The 18,259-nt window shown below is 35.6% G+C and overlaps 1 protein-coding gene across 2 annotated transcripts in view; it reads right to left on the reverse strand.

Moving 5' to 3' along the window:
• The window catches only part of pak1 (p21 protein (Cdc42/Rac)-activated kinase 1), a 77,651-nt gene that overhangs the window by 19,338 nt on the left and 40,054 nt on the right, over positions 1-18,259 (reverse strand). For both annotated transcript variants that reach the window (XM_055012175.1, XM_055012176.1), the window contains 8 exons: positions 15,498-15,592; positions 13,960-14,107; positions 12,797-12,834; positions 12,147-12,260; positions 8,688-8,913; positions 5,365-5,428; positions 4,521-4,569; positions 1,411-1,523 (listed from right to left, as the gene is read on the reverse strand). In XM_055012175.1, the coding sequence (XP_054868150.1) occupies positions 1,411-1,523; positions 4,521-4,569; positions 5,365-5,428; positions 8,688-8,913; positions 12,147-12,260; positions 12,797-12,834; positions 13,960-14,107; positions 15,498-15,592 (847 nt within the window). The remainder of the gene's footprint in view (positions 1-1,410; positions 1,524-4,520; positions 4,570-5,364; positions 5,429-8,687; positions 8,914-12,146; positions 12,261-12,796; positions 12,835-13,959; positions 14,108-15,497; positions 15,593-18,259) is intronic.

Raw genomic sequence — 18,259 nt, forward strand, 5'->3', positions numbered from 1 at the left:
TCACCTGTCCAGGTAGTTGACTATGACTGGTCCTAGTCTCACCTGTCCAGGTAGTTGACTATGATTGGTTCTCATCTCACCTGTCCAGGTAGTTGACTATGATTGGTTTTTATCTCACCTGTCCAGGTAGTTGATTATGACTGTTCCTAGTCTCACCTGTCCAGGTAGTTGACTATGACTGTTCCTAGTCTCACCTGTCCAGGTAGTTGACTATGACTGGTCCTAGTTTCACCTGTCCAGGTAGTTGACTATGATTGGTTCTCATCTCACCTGTCCAGGTAGTTGACTATGACTGGTCCTAGTCTCACCTGTCCAGGTAGTTGACTATGATTGGTTCTCATCTCACCTGTCCAGGTAGTTGACTATGATTGGTTTTTATCTCACCTGTCCAGGTAGTTGATTATGACTGTTCCTATTCTCACCTGTCCAGGTAGTTGACTATGACTGGTCCTAGTCTCACCTGTCCAGGTAGTTGACTATGACTGGTCCTAGTCTCACCTGTCCAGGTAGTTGACTATGATTGGTTCTCATCTCACCTGTCCAGGTAGTTGACTATGACTGGTCCTAGTCTCACCTGTCCAGGTAGTTGACTATGATTGGTTCTCATCTCACCTGTCCAGGTAGTTGACTATGATTGGTTTTTATCTCACCTGTCCAGGTAGTTGATTATGACTGTTCCTAGTCTCACCTGTCCAGGTAGTTGACTATGACTGTTCCTAGTCTCACCTGTCCAGGTAGTTGACTATGACTGGTCCTAGTCTCACCTGTCCAGGTAGTTGACTATGATTGGTTCTCATCTCACCTGTCCAGGTAGTTGACTATGACTGGTCCTAGTCTCACCTGTCCAGGTAGTTGACTATGATTGGTTCTCATCTCACCTGTCCAGGTAGTTGACTATGATTGGTTTTTATCTCACCTGTCCAGGTAGTTGATTATGACTGTTCCTATTCTCACCTGTCCAGGTAGTTGACTATGACTGGTCCTAGTCTCACCTGTCCAGGTAGTTGACTATGACTGGTCCTAGTCTCACCTGTCCAGGTAGTTGACTATGATTGGTTCTCATCTCACCTGTCCAGGTAGTTGACTATGACTGGTCCTAGTCTCACCTGTCCAGGTAGTTGACTATGATTGGTTCTCATCTCACCTGTCCAGGTAGTTGACTATGATTGGTTTTTATCTCACCTGTCCAGGTAGTTGATTATGACTGTTCCTATTCTCACCTGTCCAGGTAGTTGACTATAACTGTTCCTAGTCTCACCTGTCCAGGTAGTTGACTATGACTGTTCCTATTCTCACCTGTCCAGGTAGTTGACTATAACTGGTCCGAGTCTCACCTGTCCAGGTAGTTGACTATAACTGGTCCTAGTCTCACCTGTCCAGGTAGTTGACTATAACTGTTCCTAGTCTCACCTGTCCAGGTAGTTGACTATGTTGGGGTTCTTGTTTTCCCTCATCACCAGGATCTCATTGATGATCAGTTCTTTCTTGGGCTGCTGCTGCAGGTTCATCTGTTTTATGGCAACCTGAGAGGAAAGAGACGGAACAGAATGAAACACAGACAGGTTTATGAACATGAGAAGGAATGAAAGAGGAGAAAAGGAGCAGATCAGCAGACAGACAGTCAGAAAAAGGCAGTGAGGAGGAGAAATGATGTAAATCCGAGGCGGTAAAATGTTCTTAGAGCTGACGGACATTAAACTGTGAATAATCCTCAGCAGGATTAATGTGACGGACGAGTTGAGCTGCTTTAAATGAACCTGAAGTCTCAGTCAATGAAACCAGTTAAATCCAGTTAGAGCCTCATATCAGCTCCAGCCTCCGTCTGCTTCACTCTATTTTACCTGATTAAAGCCTGGATGAATTTTATTTAAGCTTCTCGTTCAGACTTGAACATCGAGCTTCTTCCTGTACTGGTTCTTTAGCTTCAGTTTCAGTTGGATTTCTCCTTAAATCTGCAGTTCAAACCCGTAAAGAATTAGTCTGGGAAATTAATTTCTACTCGTTTTAGCATCATGATCATCTATAAATCCTTACATTTGATTGAAAGAAACAGAAATCACTGCTTGGATGTTAAAAATTATTGAAAAATTATATCTTTTGTGTGATTTTAGCAGCTGTCTGTTGGTCATTTCATCATTTTTCCAGATTTAAGTCTCTGCTAGTTTGAGTTCCACAACATTTTAAGAGTAATATCAACTTTAATGTGATTTAAATTTGCCTAGAACACAGACAATCTGCTGTTTTAATATGTCTCACAATGCACAATGTGTTATTTAGTTGTTTCTAGCTAATGCTAGCTAATGCTAACGTGTTTCTATATATAGAGTAAACTTGTTCAATGTTGTTGTTTTCCAGTTTACCATCTGTGCATATTCTGAATATCGACATATGGAAGAAACCGCACAATATCAACAACATCTGTGTATATTTCTTTATTTTATATTTTATTATATTTTACACTATAATCCACTTTGCTCTGTAACCCTCGTGTCATCCTGTGGGTCAAATTGACGCGTTTTAAAGTTTGAAAATTTGGAGAAAAAAAAAAATTTTACAGTGAAACTTCTGATGTTCACATTTTCAACATTTTTGGGAAATCTTTGAACATTTTTGCTGGAAAAAAGAAATGTTAAAAATGTTTCTGAAGAACATTCACAAAAAAAAATCAACCAATAACCAGCGAATTTCACTGGATTTTGGTTGATTTTTATGTGAATGTTCTGAAAGAAAATATTAGAAGTTTTACTGATACATTTGTAATGATTTTAGATATTTTTAGGATTTTTTTGGGAAGATTTTTACTCTTTTTTTGAAAATATTTTCAAGAATTTTCTTGCCAAATTTGGGGGATTTTTTTAAAATAAAATTTTTAAAGGAAACTTTTCAGGAATTATTGGAATTTTCTTCCTCAAGTTTTGCAAATTTAAAGTTTGAAAATGTGGAAAAATATATATTTTCACAGTGAAACTTCTGATGTCCACATTTTCAACATTTTTGGGAAATCTTTGAACATTATTTGGTGGAAAAAAGAAATGCTAAAAATGTTTCTTAAGAACATTCACACATTTTTTAGAAAGAAATAAAGAAAATTTGGGGGATTTTTTAGAAATAAAAGTTTTAAGGGAAACTTTTAAGGAATTATTGGAATTTTCTTCCTGAAGATTTTACAAATTTTCAGAAATTTGGGGAATTTTTTTGCTGAATATTTAGATTTTTTTCAAACAAGGAAACAATATTTTTTGGTGCCCATAAATGAGGACAACAAGAGGTTTAATCAGTCTCTAAGTAAATGATTATCTTTGACTACAAATCTGTTCTACACACCAGAGTGAAAACATTTTAATGAAAAATCCTCTCAGTCCTGTGATTGTTCGTCTCATTCATCTGCTGCCTTCATGTTTAATTCCTCTGCTTGTTTTTATAGTCTGTGTGAATCAGATTTAAAGCAGCAGAGTCTCTGTAATCTGTGATATTTAATACGTTCAGAGCTGTTATTTACAGGGTTAGGGTTAACAAAGTCTTATTTTGTGTTATTTAGTTCAAACATTGCCTCTACTGTATTAACATTAAGTGTTTTGTGACAGATCGAACAACAGAGAAATGTAGGAAGAAATAATAAATCATAAGTCTGATAGGGCTGGGTGATAAATCCATTTTATCGATTAATTCGAGTTTGTACTTAATGTCGATTTGTTTTAATGAAAATCGATTTTCTCATCAACATCTGCCACCAACGCCTTCCCGCTGGGCTCCCGTAGTTCAGAGTGCGCCCCCCCTCCCCCCCGCGCTTGATACACAAACAACATGGCGGCGATCGGTGCAGATCTAAAGGCACGTGTCCACTAGATGCTATTTTCCTGCACGGCAACGCACCACATCCTAAAATCACACGGACGGCGGTCACTAGCGGACCACAACATGGTCACATGACAGCGCTGACCAACAGCAGGACGCTACGTGGTCACATGACAGCGCTTTCAGCTGGACAGTCCTGCAGAAAAGTCGGATAAACACAGCGGCTCGGCCGCAAACTTTCCCTTTTATTTCAAAAACACTTCAGTGAAAAGTATTTCTGAAAGCATTTGAGGCGAGAAATAATCTGCAGCAGTTGAATCTGTCCTCGTTTTAGGTCACTGACGCCTAGTTTAGAAGTTTGAGGACAGTTTCACGATGCGTGGAATCTCCACACGCCTCATCCAATTTGCATAAAGTAGAAGTCAGTCTACTTTATGCAAATGAGCTGCAGCCCTCTCCAGGTAAACAAACCTGATCACAACTGGAAACGTACTGCATGTTGCATGCTGGTCCGGTTGTGGGGCGTTTCCCGCTGCGATCCAGTGTGTTTACCTGGAGAGGGCTGCAGCTCATTTGCATAAAGTAGACTGGACTTCAGCATGCAGAGATTAGGTAGGGGGTAAAAAAATCGGATAAATCATGAATCGGGATTTTTTGTGAAAAAATCGTAGATTTTTTTTTGAGGCCACATCACCCAGCCCTAAAGTCTGATTATTTAAACTCACCTCTTGTCCTGTAGCGACGTCGATCGCTGTATAAACGGTTCCAGATGCCCTGAAAGGAAACCGCATCAGCTGAACATCTGCAGCAGGTTTTTATTTATAAAAACATTCTTGAGGTAATAACATTAAAGTTTGCAGATTTCACCACTTTTCAGTTAAATTAAAAACCTTTCAGGACTTTTGATTTATGTAAAAACTTTTAATGTCGCTGTGCTCAACATGAACCTCCATCTATATAAATAAGTTTTGTTCTGGTAATATGTTTTTTCCTTCATAGTCAAATTCTCAGAGCTCCTGAAAAAGACTGTAGCCAATAGCTAGAATTACAAGAATTGAGATTTTTGTCATAAATGTATGTTTTTAACCAGTTCTGTTCTTTGGAATTTTAGAAAAGACTTTTGTGTCTATTAAATGATCAGACATAACAGGATAATACATATATTCCTGTCAAATAATAACTAGACTCGTTGTTTTTACTGTCTCATCACCCTCTGAAGGTCCATTCTGAGTCAGAAAAACCTGGATATTCCTGTAAATCTAAATTATTCTGTATCTGTCTGACAGTATAAAATAAGTCAGAAAGTATTTTTCTGTACATTATTTTGAAGAATCACATCAAGAAACTTAATGTAAAGTGAAAGTTGAAAAAAATGGATAACTGGACTATCTTCTTTTTCTTGGTTTTATTCCTTCTTTCTCTCAGTTTTATTCCTTCTTTCTCTCAGTTTTATTCCTTCTTTCTCTCGGTTTTATTCCTTCTTTCTCTCGGTTTTGTGCGTTTGTGTCGACTGCTTCATGAAAACTGGATTTGAGATTTGATGATATAAAAACCAAAGGTGTTTCTCACCCCTGTCCGATCTTCTCAAAGCGAGTATATTTCTTCTTGGGATCTCCGACACTAACGATCGTCCCTGAGTTAAAGAAAGAGATAGAAAAGAAAACAAACATCACTGATTTATTTCAGACTAACAGGATCTCATCAGGAAGTTTCAACACAAAGTAAATGAGGCCCTTCGATGCTGCTGGAAGGTTCATTTCACTTCAACTCAGTCTGGATGAATAGAAAACATTTTTCTATTCATCCTGATTCTACTCTAAGTTCATCACACTCAGGTCAATGCAGCATGCCGACTGGGAGCAAGAAAAGATGGAATAAAACCAGAAAGAAGGAACGAAACCAGAAAGAAGGAACAAAACCAGAAAGAAAGAATAAAATATAGAGGAAAAAGGAAAAAAATGAGAGTAAAGCAGAATTAAACTGAGAAAGAAGGAATAAAATTATGATAAAGATGGAATAAAATTGAGAGAAAGAAGGAATAAAACTGAGACACAAGAAGGAATAAAACAAAGAGAAAGAAGGAATAAAACTATAAGAGAAAAAAGGAATAAAACTGAAAGAATGAAGGAATAAAAACCAAAGGAATGAAATTGAGAAAGAAAGAACAAAATTGAGACAAAAGAAGGAATACAACCTTGAATAAGAAGGAATAAATTGAGAGTAAGAAAGAAAGAAAGAAAGAAAGAATCTCTATAATCAGTCCATTAAACCACATCAGGAATAAAGAGATTAAACGACAAAACTTGAGTCACTCTGAAACCTCAGAGACGACGGACAGAGAGGATGACCAATCAGACGTGAGGATTGGGCAGAAGGGGGCGGGGCAGAGTGGATATCTGTCGATCAAGACAGACAGGAAGTAGCCTGATCTTACCAGCAGATGGAGACCTGAGCACATCTGGACGGGCGACGGCATGATTCAGAAAATATACAGGCTTTTATTCACACGGTGCACATTATTGCAATGAAACAGGTGCTTTTATTTTGAAGGGGGGCAGGAAAATGTAAAAAAAAAAAACAGCTTTAAAAAAAAGATAACGATTTAACAAGTAGAATTTTAAGAGATTTAAAGTTTTCATGTGACACCAGCGTCTGAGGAAGTGAAAGTCTTGTGTTTGTTGGCTTCTCTCCTGCTCTCTGGGCTCCCATTAACTAAATTTAATACAGTTCATTTCACAATAAAGCTGCTCTCATTTGAATATTTTTATGTTTCTTTTGTCAGATAATGGAAATACGATGAAAACAGTCCTTTAAGATATAAATTCTTCAGTGTATGATGTGAAAAAGAAGCTGGTTTGAAGGTTGCACTGAACTCTGTGAGATTTAAACTCAATAAATGTCCACTGATTACTGTAAAAGGTTTTATTGTGAAAGGTTTTAGCCACTCATCTCTGCATTAGCATCAAGTTTTAGGTTATTTTGCATTATAAAGATTAATAAAACTCCAACAACTCCTCCCTTTATTTAACAAATGAACACTCACACCCTATTATTTATATATTTCTATCATATACTATCATATTTAATCTCATACTTCCTGTTTTTTTTCTATCATTTTCTCTGTAAATGTTAGTTTTTGTCTCCGTCTGCTGTGTTTTCAGGATCCTGATGCTGTTCTACCTGCTGCAGAATGAGGCCAGAGTCTCCACAAGCTAATTTTAGCCTCATTTAGACTTTCTTTCCCCAGATTTGACAGCCTGTTTCAGGGATTTATGTGAACTCGCAGCCCCTCACAGTTTATTTTAGGCAGAGGTGATGATGTCAGCAAACAAAACAACTGAGCTTTACTGGAATTTATTACCCCAGGCTTATATTTTAAAGATTTGTACAGTATATGAAGGTGTATGAGGCTCAGTGGAGCAATATTAGCACTTATTCGTAAAGAAAGAAACTGTCTGCAAACATCTGAAATTAGCAACAATTTCTACTCAATCTTCGATTTTCTGAATTTTTTATAAAATAAAATCTGCCTATTTATGAAGATATGTGCGAAATTTTAACTTGAAATATCAAATACTTTCTGAGACATACAGTTTTTAAAATTGACAATCGACCCACTTTCATCACATTGAAATGTTTGAGCAACAAAATCTCAGAAACTATACTAACGATAAAAACATGATTTTTTTTCTGTTTTTTCTCATCATTTTGTTAATTCATAATCTATAATATCGGACAAATTGATCAAACAATCTCTGATTATGAGCGAGTTGAAATATGAAAAAGTTCCATAACTAATTACTAATTACTAGTGATATTTTCTGAACCACATGTAGCTAAATGTCACAATAAGACAAAACTAAACATGTAGAAAACTTTTATTTTGAAATATTTGGTCACAAAAATGAAAAGAATGTTGTTTAACTTTTGTACCGTACTGAGCAGATTTGACAAGTTGTACCACAAAAACTACTAAAATATTGGTAAAAGGCCTGATCCAAGAGTGTTTGAGTTCAAAAGTGGGTTTTTAAAACAAACTATCTCATGAAATATTAAATATATGAAGCTAAAAATTCACAACTTGGATCAGATTATCAACTGTTTTATTTTATTTATAAGCTGTCATGAAAAGTCTCATTTTTGAGCTCATATTAACAAAAAAACCATAAATCAGACATGAACTAGTGATATTTACTGAACCACATGTAGCTGAATGTCATAATAATACAAAACTAAACATGTAGAAAACTTTTATTTTGAAATACTTGGTCACAAAAATGAGGAAAAAAGATATTTTGGTGGAAGTTTCATAACTTATTGAGCAGGTTTGCTAAGTTGAAGCACAAAACCTAAAATTTTGTTGGAATTCTGATCCAAGTAGAGCAGATTCTGCAGTTTCCGAAGCAGTTTTGGAAAGTTTTTGATATATGAAGCTAAAACTTCACTAATATCTTAATAAATATCTATATTTTATGTTTTAGAAACTTCAGGGTTTTATCTTGAATAGTTTCCGAGATATCGTTCAAACAGCCTTGACATTTAATGTGAGAAAAAATGTGCAAAATGGACAAATCTTTAGAAAGTTTTATCGAAAAGTATTTGATATATTAATGTAAAATATCCCAGATCCTACTTTAAATATCCAGAGATTATTCTAATGAGGTTTTAACCCAATCAGAGATGGAGGAGAAGAAGGAACCTGATGATTTGAAGTAGAAAAACCTTTTATCTGCCTCCTACACCCAATAAGTCAGACTGTAAAATGTCTGAACTACGATTAAAAACAACTTTTTAATCTAAACTCTTATTAATCTGATTTAAAGTCACGTTTTCAGAGTATAAATGTTCTAAAAACAGGTCAGATTCTCTCACGTCGTACGGTAAAAACTCACGTAGTTTCTCCAGAATCTCTTCGTCCGACATCTTCTTCTTCCTGGATTTGTCCTGTGGGCGGGGCAGAGAGGGCCCGGGGGCGGGGCTTGCACTGGGGGGGCTGCTGGGGGCTCCGCCCGCCGGGGGGGCGGGGCTTACGGCGGCGGTCGGCACGGCAATGGGGGAGGTGGCGGCATCTTTGGTGGGAGGAGGAGGGAGGGGCTCGATGACGGAGCGAGTGTAGATCTGAAAATAAGAACTAATTAATCCACTTAAAACCGGACTAACTTAGGATTTAGTCTGAGGAGAAATACATGAGAGAAAAGCTGAGAAAAAAGGAATAAACTTGAAAGAAAAAAGAAAAAAATAAATATCTGCTTTAATTCTGGTGTAAAAACAGATTTTCACTAAACTTGACCTTTATTTTCTGTCAGTGCATTTGATATAAACACTTTAATGTAGAATCAGTTTGTGGTTTGGGTTGTAAAACTGAGAATAAACTAATAAACTTCTCTAACTGCAGAAGACTAAACACAGCAGACAGTCGTCACCGTGGCAACAGCCTGGCGACCACCAACTGGTCTGGGGTCCGTTTCACGAAGCAGCTTCAACAAACTCTGAGTTTAACCCTGAACTCTGAGTTGATCTACTCTGAGATAGAAAACTCTGAGTTTCTGGTTTCACAACGGCTCATTTGAGTTGGTTTAATCAACTCGGAGTAGTTTCACCCGGAGTTAAGCGCGTGCACCACAACTCTGAAAAGCCAGTATCAATGGAGCGCCGATTCGACGAGTCACCATGGCAACGGGGAAGCGGAGGACTACATCGTTTGAATTGGAAATCTTAATGCGTTTATATAGCGAGTTTGAGCACGTTTTTAGAAAGAAGTGCAACATCTGCAGCTGCAAAAGAGAGGAAGACGGTGTGGGAGAACATTGCTGCCTGGGTCAATGCGTAAGTTTAAATCACAATAATATTACAGGAAAACTGTTTGAATAGTAGACTATTAAGTTATTTCATTTAGGTGCAATCCTGCAGGGGAGAAGAGCATGTGGCAGGAGCTGAAGATGAAATATAAATACATTTTTAAAACAGGTAAGAAGTCGGCATAATCTCATGGAGCTTCCTCATTTTGATCATGTTTTACATTGTAAAGTAGCTTAATTATTAAGTGGCTGTTTGACTGTGCAGTGGTTTTATCCCACACAGCCTAAATGTCTGTATCCATATCATGTTCTGTTAAACAGTTAACCCTATTTAAACTGACAGACTTCTACTCAGCCAACTATATATATATATATATATATATATATATATATATATATATATATATATATATATATATATATATATATATATATATATATATGTACACACATACACACACACACATACACACACACACAGAGCCTTGATGGCTCTGACAGGTTTATGTCCAGGGAAAACCACAAAGATGGTAAAAGTCATTTCAGATCCAGACACACTTTTCTGACCGTCCTGCATACAGTTGTCTTACTGAAGTGCTCTGCATCTCCTACATTATATAAAAAACTTCCATTTGCAAAGAACCACAGCACAACACACAATATCTGCTGGGATGTTAGAGCATGACTGAGGTTGGTCATGTTGTAAATGTAAGGATGGATTAGGTTGGATGTAGATTATGGACTGTGACGTGAAACGGTACCGCTCTAAAAGATACGTGTCGAGAAATGCGAGAACATCTATGCGCTGATAACAATCTCCTGACGAATATTTAAATCTCTGTGCAGTAATTCTGCTCCTTCATCCACTGGATCGTTAATAAAAGGACGTCATTTTGACACACGGCAGAATTAGACTTCGCCAAAACTCACCAGCTGACTGAATGAATGAGGAAATGAAATGGCGTGTGTGACTGGTTTGAGTTACCTCCCTTTGTGAAACGGAAAACTCTGAGTTTCCCTCATTTCAGGGTTAACAAACTCAGAGTTTTCACTAAACCTGCTTCGTGAAACGGGCCCCTGGAGCAGCAATGATGTGAGGAAGTAAATAAATAAATACAGGAAGGAGAGAGTAAAAAAGCAGTTTAGATTTATAGTAAAAGTTAAACAGTGATGATAGAAAAAGATCTCATTGCTTCTAAAGTGTTTATTTCTTATATGGGGACCAAATAATTAGTTTATTCATAGATTTGTTGCTCAAGAGATAATTATTGGTTCCATAATCCATAAATTATTTAGTATTTTTCCTTGCAAAAAACATTAATCTGAACCTGTACTTATAAAAAAACATATCTTTTATTTAAAGACATAATTTATCTTCTCAGACAAATAATTAAATAGATATGAGAAAAAAAGCATCATAAATCATGAAACTTTTTCCAGAATGTTTGATCAGCTGTCAAATGAGGAAAAACTGAGAGAAAATAAGAACAAACTGAAAGAAAAAGGAAAAATTGAGAGAAAATAAGAACAAACTGAAAGAAAAAGGAAAAACTGAGAAAAATAAATGAAAAATTGGGAGAAAATTTGGAAAAAAACTGAAACAAACAAAAGGAATAACTGAGAAAAAAAGGAAAAATGAGAGAAAAAAGATATTAAAAACTTAGAGAAAAGAAGGAAAAAATAAGGAGAAAAGATGGAAAAGTTTTAAAAAGATTTGAATAATTAGAGAAAAAAGGAAATATGAGCAGAAAAAATTTAAAACTGAAAGAAAAAAGGAAAAATTTAAGGAAAAAATAAAAATGAGTGGAAAAAAAGGAAAAACTGAGAAAAACTGAAAAATTAAGAGGAAATTTAGAAAAATGAGCGAAAAAGAGGAAAAGCTGAGATAAAAGAAGGAAAAAATAGGGGGAAAGAATGAAAAATTTAGAGAAAAATTGGAATAATTAGAGAAAAAAGAAGGAAAAACTGAGAAAAAATTAAAAACTTAAAGAAAAAAGGAAGAATTGAAGGAAAAAAGGAAAAATGAGTGAAAAGAAGGAAAAAATGAGAGAAAAAGGAAAAAATGAGAAAAAATGAGAAAAGAAGGAAAAACTAAGATAAAAAAATTAACAACCAAAAGAAAAAAAGAAAAAACTGAAAGAAAAAAATGAAAAATTAAAGGAAAAAAGAAAAAAATGAGAGAAAAACTGAAAGAAAAAAATTAAATACAAATAAAAATAAATAAATTGAACAGATCTGAGATCATAAATCATGAAACTTTTACAAAAATGTTTGCTCAGCTGTCTCTGATCTGCCAGATTTTATACCATAAAATATTTATATTTATAAAGATATCTGAAATTTTATCTTAGTTTATAAAATATAGACATATATATCTGCTGTCTGGACATCACCTGGGACCGATCAGTGTTTTCTAGTAAACTCTGGTTTAAATATGGTGAAAGAAGCTTTTTAATGTCTGATTTCTGACGTTAAACTGAGGATGGAGTGAAAATCTGATGCTTTAATGCACCGAATGAAGCAGAAAAAAGAAAGAAAGAAATCTGTTCTTACTGATTTGGTGTGTTCAGGTCGGGGGGCGATCACCGGCGGCGGCTCGGCCTCGTCTTCGTCCTCGTCCTCGGATACTGTTGCTATGGCGGGCGTCTCCGACACGGCCTTGGAGCTCTGCGTGATGTCACAGGAGCCTCAGTGACATTATCATCATTTCCTGTTTACTGCTTCATCAAAGTAAATAAAGTTCTACAGCTCTTCTTCTCTGAATTTAACCTCCATCTATCTACTCTTCTTCCTCCTTTGTGTCTCATCATGTCTGTTCTCCGACTCCTCAACTACCCAGCATGCATCCCTCTACTCTTCTTCGTCTTCTTCTTCTGGCTACTATTGTTGTTTTTTCCCGCCATTTTCTCTCTTTTTCTACATCTTGACACATAGTGCAACTAAACGTACTTATGTCGAAGAAACAGCATTGATTATATTTAGTGATCGAGTAATAAAACCATCATAACTAAACTGTAAAGCTGAAGCTCCAGCCTGCTAGCAGTTAGCTTAGCTTAGCATAAAGAGCCCCATCACTCCCAGAAAGAAATCAGCTAATATGAGCCTGATGAACTGAATTATCAGGTTGATTCTCGCTTCAAAAATACAACAGTAGCTTCAATAGTTGAATCTTTTTCAGTGTTATTCCGTAGAATCCGTTTTACCGTCGTGATGGAGGAGCTGAAGGCATCAGCATTTTTATCTGCAAGGGGAAAAAAAAAACACAAAAAATTATAAATAAAAGACAGAAAAAAGACAGCAGAGAAAGACAGTGTGTTTATTACTGTTTATGTTGTGGAGAAATAAACCTGAACACATTTAATCGTCAGCAGCTTCAGCGTGATTCAGAAAATATACAGGCTTTTATTCACATGGTTCAGATTACTACAATGAAACAGGTGCTTTTATTTTGAAGGAGGAAGCGACAGGAACATTAAAAAAACACTTTTAAGTAAAGATAACTTGATTTAAGGTGCAGAATTTTAAAAGTTTTAAAGGTTTCAAGTGACACCGGCGTCTGAGGAAGTGAAACGCTTTTATTTTTGATAGAAAAACAACGTTAGCATGTTGCTAATGTGGCTAACATTAGCTTCAATCTACAGCTGTAGGCACTCAGAGATGGTGGAAACTTTAAACGAGTAATCAAGGTTTTAATGTGTTAATGTAGAAAATAAACGTAGAAAAACAAAATGCAAATGAGACTTTCTTTAAAGTAAATAAACCAGAAAGCTGTCAGAAGGGGGCACTACAAGCTACACGTTGCTTTTATGACTAAAGAAGTTGGAAATAAAAGCAGTTGCTTGCCAACCACTAAAGAAAAACCTTGAAGAAAAAGAAGAAAGAAACAAAACTTTGTCCGTCTACAAGAGAAAAATGGACAAAAGTCTTCAGGTTTTTGGTTTCCAGTTGGATAAAGTTGTAATTATTCCATCACGTCAGCCGCTACCAGACGTGTTTCATGATGTTTTTAGGTGAAGACAACTAAAGAAACATCTGATCAATCGTGTGAATTAATGCATTAATTAGCTTTCTACATCAGAAAAGGTGTTTCCATCTCCAGTGAAGCCAGTAACTCTTTCTGAAAAACGTTAAAAACCACCTCAAGTAGCTTCAATTGAGTTCAAGTTTTGTCATTTTTATTGAGGGTTTCTCATGCAATGTCTCAAAATCTGAATAAAGACAGTCAGGAAATGCACCTATTATGGAGATTTGCTTCTTTTTTGCATTAAATGTAAGTATGTACATCCTTAAATTTGAGTATGAAGGTTAGGTTTAGGCCAGATGAGTTATATTTAGGATTAAAGTCTTACTGAAACTTCGTACGAACCTGTGAAGCTCATGTATTTCTGGCTGTTGGCCGTTTCCTTCGAGTCGTAGAACTTCAAGACGTCGAGGACAGCCTGAGGATTCTTCTTCTGCTCCAGTTTGGTGATGTTGGATGTCTGCAGGAGTCGAGCCCACTGCTCCGGCATCCCCTAAAAAAACGCACAAAAATCTTTTATTATCACTTTATTCATGTTTTTCTACATTTACTGTGTGCTTTTTACCCAATCATGAGGAAAATTTAAATTGTTTCATGATTTAAAGTCCAGGGACTTTAGAGAACACACACAAAATTCCATTTATTACCACTTTATTCATGTATTTCTACATTCACTGTGGTTTTTAACCCATTTATGAGATAAATTATCATCTTTTTATGATGTTAAGTTCAGCAACATTTGGAAAACACACACAAAATTCCATTCATAAACATTGTATTCATTTATTTTTATGTTGTATGTTTTTTACCCAAACATAAGACACATTTTAATCTTTTTATGACCCAAAGTCCAGTACCTTTTGGAAAACACACATAGAATCTCATTTATTATCAAGTTATTCATGCAATTTTACATTTACTGTGGTTTTTGAGTAATTTATAAGGGCAATTTTAATCTTTGTATGATGTAAATTCCAGTAACTTTCAGAAAACACATCATTTCATTTATTGTCATTTTATTCATCTATTTCTACATTTACTGTGTATTTTTAAGTAATTTTTGGGACAAATTTGAATCTTTTTATGACATAAAGTCCAGTAACTTTGTGAAAATACACACAAAATTTTATTTAATATCATTTATCATTTTAACAAATTTATAAGGTAAATTCGAATTTTTTTTATGATATCAAGTCGAGTAGCTTTCGGAAAATACACACAAAATTACATTTATTATCATTTTATTCATGTATTTCTACATTTGCAGTAGTTTTTAAATAATTTATAAGATAAATATGAATCTTTTTATGATGTAAAGTCCTGTAACTTTTGGAAAACCCACACAGAATCCATTCTTTGACGTCCTAAAGAGTCCTAACAGGCCGTCTGGTCATATTTGTGCTTCAGACTCAGAACTGGGTCACATCTCCTTGTTTTTCCAGCTCAGACTGTCAGGTCACTTCATCACTTCTTCCTTCTCCGGTCTGATCTCTGCTTCCTGTTAAACCATCTATCGGCTCTGTTTTACTCTCAGGTTTGTTGGTTTGTGTTTATCTTTGTGTAGATGTTTGTGTTGCTGTGTTGTGTCCCGGATCACAGGAACAGAATCAGCTCACGGTTAAACCAGCAGCTAAAGAGCTCGGTCAGGCGGATCAGGAGAGTCGCAGAAACAAGGCGTCTTTGTCTAATGTGATTATTTAAAAAGATTCATTTGCCAAGTGTGTGTCTCTGGGTGTGTATCTGAGCACACACTGGCACGCAACAATGAACATGAGTCCTTTGGTGAGCAATTAAAGGGTGAAGCAGACGCAAAGATACACAACAGAGGCTGGTTTGTGTAGATTCAGGAGTGTTAATACACACAACGGACACACAACACTTACAGTAAACTCTCCGGTGACGGCGTCGAAGCCCACATGGATGGTGTGTTCAAAGTCAGACGGCAGAGAAATCTCTGGACGCTCCTTCTTCTTGTAGGCTGAAACACAACAGACAGACAAATCAGTGGATCTCAGGTAATCAAACTGAACACAATTAAGATCAGATAAACTTTGTTTGCTTGTTTTCTAGAAGCTACTGGACTTTTCATGACTTTAAATCATAAAAAGATGCAAATTTACCTCATGAATAAGTTAAAAACATAATACACATAGAAATACAAGAATAAAATGACAATAAATGGAATTTTGTATATGTTTCCTTAAAGTTATTGGACTTTAAATCATAAAAAGATTAAAATTTGCTTCATAAATGGGTTAAAAACACACAACACGTGGAAATACATGATTAAAATGGTAATAAATGTCATTTTGTGTGTGTTTCCTTAGAGTTACTGGACTTTATGTCATAAAAAGATACAAATTTGCCTCATAAATGGGTTAAAAACACACAGTAAATGTAGAAATACATGAATAAAATGCTAATAAATGGAACCGTGTGTCTGTTTTCTAAAAGTTATTGGACTTTAATTCATAAAAAGATTAAAATTTGCCTCATCCAGTTGCTTTAAGTCTCCTTCAAACCATCCTGATGTTCATATAGTAAACTATGATCCTACACATCATTTCATCAACCAGTGAGTCCAGACCTCCTCTGTTCAACAACCAGTTTAATCTTTTGTTTCCTGGAGGTCATTAACCATCATAACAGTCTTTGTCATGGTTCCCCACTGCTAGCCAAACTCACTTTCACACTTTCTTACACCAACGTCCATCTTCTGCTTCATCGGTTACTAGAATTTGGATTGGTTAAATAATCAACAAATAAATAACCATAACAGTCCCAATAGAAGTTAATGAGAAAAACATTTTAACTGTGAGTTTTTGGTCTCAGCTGCTGGTTTCAACAGATCCTGGTGTTCTTCTAGTGAACTATGGTGCTATTTCTGGTAAATTAGAAGATAATGTATAATACAGCAGGTTATGTTTAAGGGCAGGGCGGCTGTAGAGGCGTATTTACAGCTAAAAACTGTATAATTAAACCTCTGCTGACCACTGAGGTTTCCTCGCTTCCGTTTCTTCCCAGAACAAAGGTTTCCTGCCTCCTGTAGACGAACAGCAGCAGCAAGTCGATTTCTGCTGCAGCATCGACACAATAAGGTCAGACGGACGTTAATCTGCACTGAGGAGGTTTAAAATCTGCTCGGCGAGTATCGATCGAGTCGCCTCTGATCATAAAAACAGGATTTCTTTGACGGTTTCTCAGCCACTGATGTGATTTTTTATCAAACCTGGAGAGACGACGGACACTGGACGGTTCAGTAAAGGGACATTTTCATTTTATTTTTCATTTGGTTCACGTTTCTTTTAAAATCTGAAGAATAATATCACTCAGAGGAACAATTTTTATGGTTCTGAAAGCCAAAGTCCATCAGATTAAATTCCTTTGATGGGTTTATTGTAAAATGCAATGAAAGGTGATTTATTGTGCTCTGTTTTAATCTGATGCACAGTTAATAGTTGCACCAACAGCAGAATTAATAGAGTTTTAATACCAGAAACACTGCAGCCTGGAAGTAACCAGGGAAACCAAAACATTTAACAGAAAATGATGATGAAATCTGGTTAAAGATGGGCAGGAAGTGATGTCAGAATCACCTGATTTGCTCATTTTCATGCCTTAGCTTAATGTTTGTATCTTTAAAAGCAAAATGAAACCGGATTAGTAAATTAATTTGGACACATGAAGGATTTAACAACCACTTTCAACTTCTGCCTGTTAAGTTGAAGCGGAATTTGTGCAGAAATGAAGCTACACTGTAAAAAAAAGCTTAATTAGCTGATTTTAGCTGTCATTTTTTGAATAATTTACTGTTATCTTTATGGATTTTTGTTATATTATAGATAATAACAAGCATAACTACAGAAAATAAAGCAGTAATTTACATGTTAACTCTAAAAAAAAAACTAAACCTTTAATAATATCCCCATTAAAAAAATGTGTATTTTTACAATAATTTTAACGTTATTACAAAACTACAGAGTTTTAATGGCAGGCAGCTAAAACTACCATTATTTGAAAATACTAAAAATATCCACATTAAAAATAGGCAAATAATCCAAATTGTCCAAATCACACAGAAATTATGCAAAATTACTCATATCTGTCAAAAAGTGCAAACGTCAAACTCAGAAAATAGCATTAAATTACAGTTGAAACTTAAAATTTGTTAAAAATCTTTTTAAAAAAATGTCCAAAATGATTTCTATTTGTCCAATATTGTGAAAAGAAACTTATCCAGAACCATTCAAAATGTTCGAAAAATGCAATAAATGACGCAAAATATCTCCAAAATGACTGAAAAATAGTGCAGAATGACAAGTACCTGTCCAAAACGACCTAAAATCTGCCTAGAGTGACTAAACAAATGTCCAAAGATACTCAGAAATGTTCAAACTAAACAAACTAAAACTCCACAAGGGCTTAAAATTTATCCAAAATGACAAAAATGCATAAAATATGTCCAAAAATATGAAAATATGTTCAAAATGACATGAAGCTTGGATGGTAAAAATGGCTTAAAATCTGTCTAGAATGACTCTAAAATGTCTCAGATTTAATTCAAATGAGCCCAGAATTATTAACGACCAATTAGAGAGCAGGAAGATGAAAAACGACCAATCATAGAGCAGGAAGATGAGAAACA

This window comes from Amphiprion ocellaris, chromosome 7 (assembly GCF_022539595.1).
Source record: "Amphiprion ocellaris isolate individual 3 ecotype Okinawa chromosome 7, ASM2253959v1, whole genome shotgun sequence".
Classification (NCBI taxonomy): domain Eukaryota; kingdom Metazoa; phylum Chordata; class Actinopteri; family Pomacentridae; genus Amphiprion; species Amphiprion ocellaris.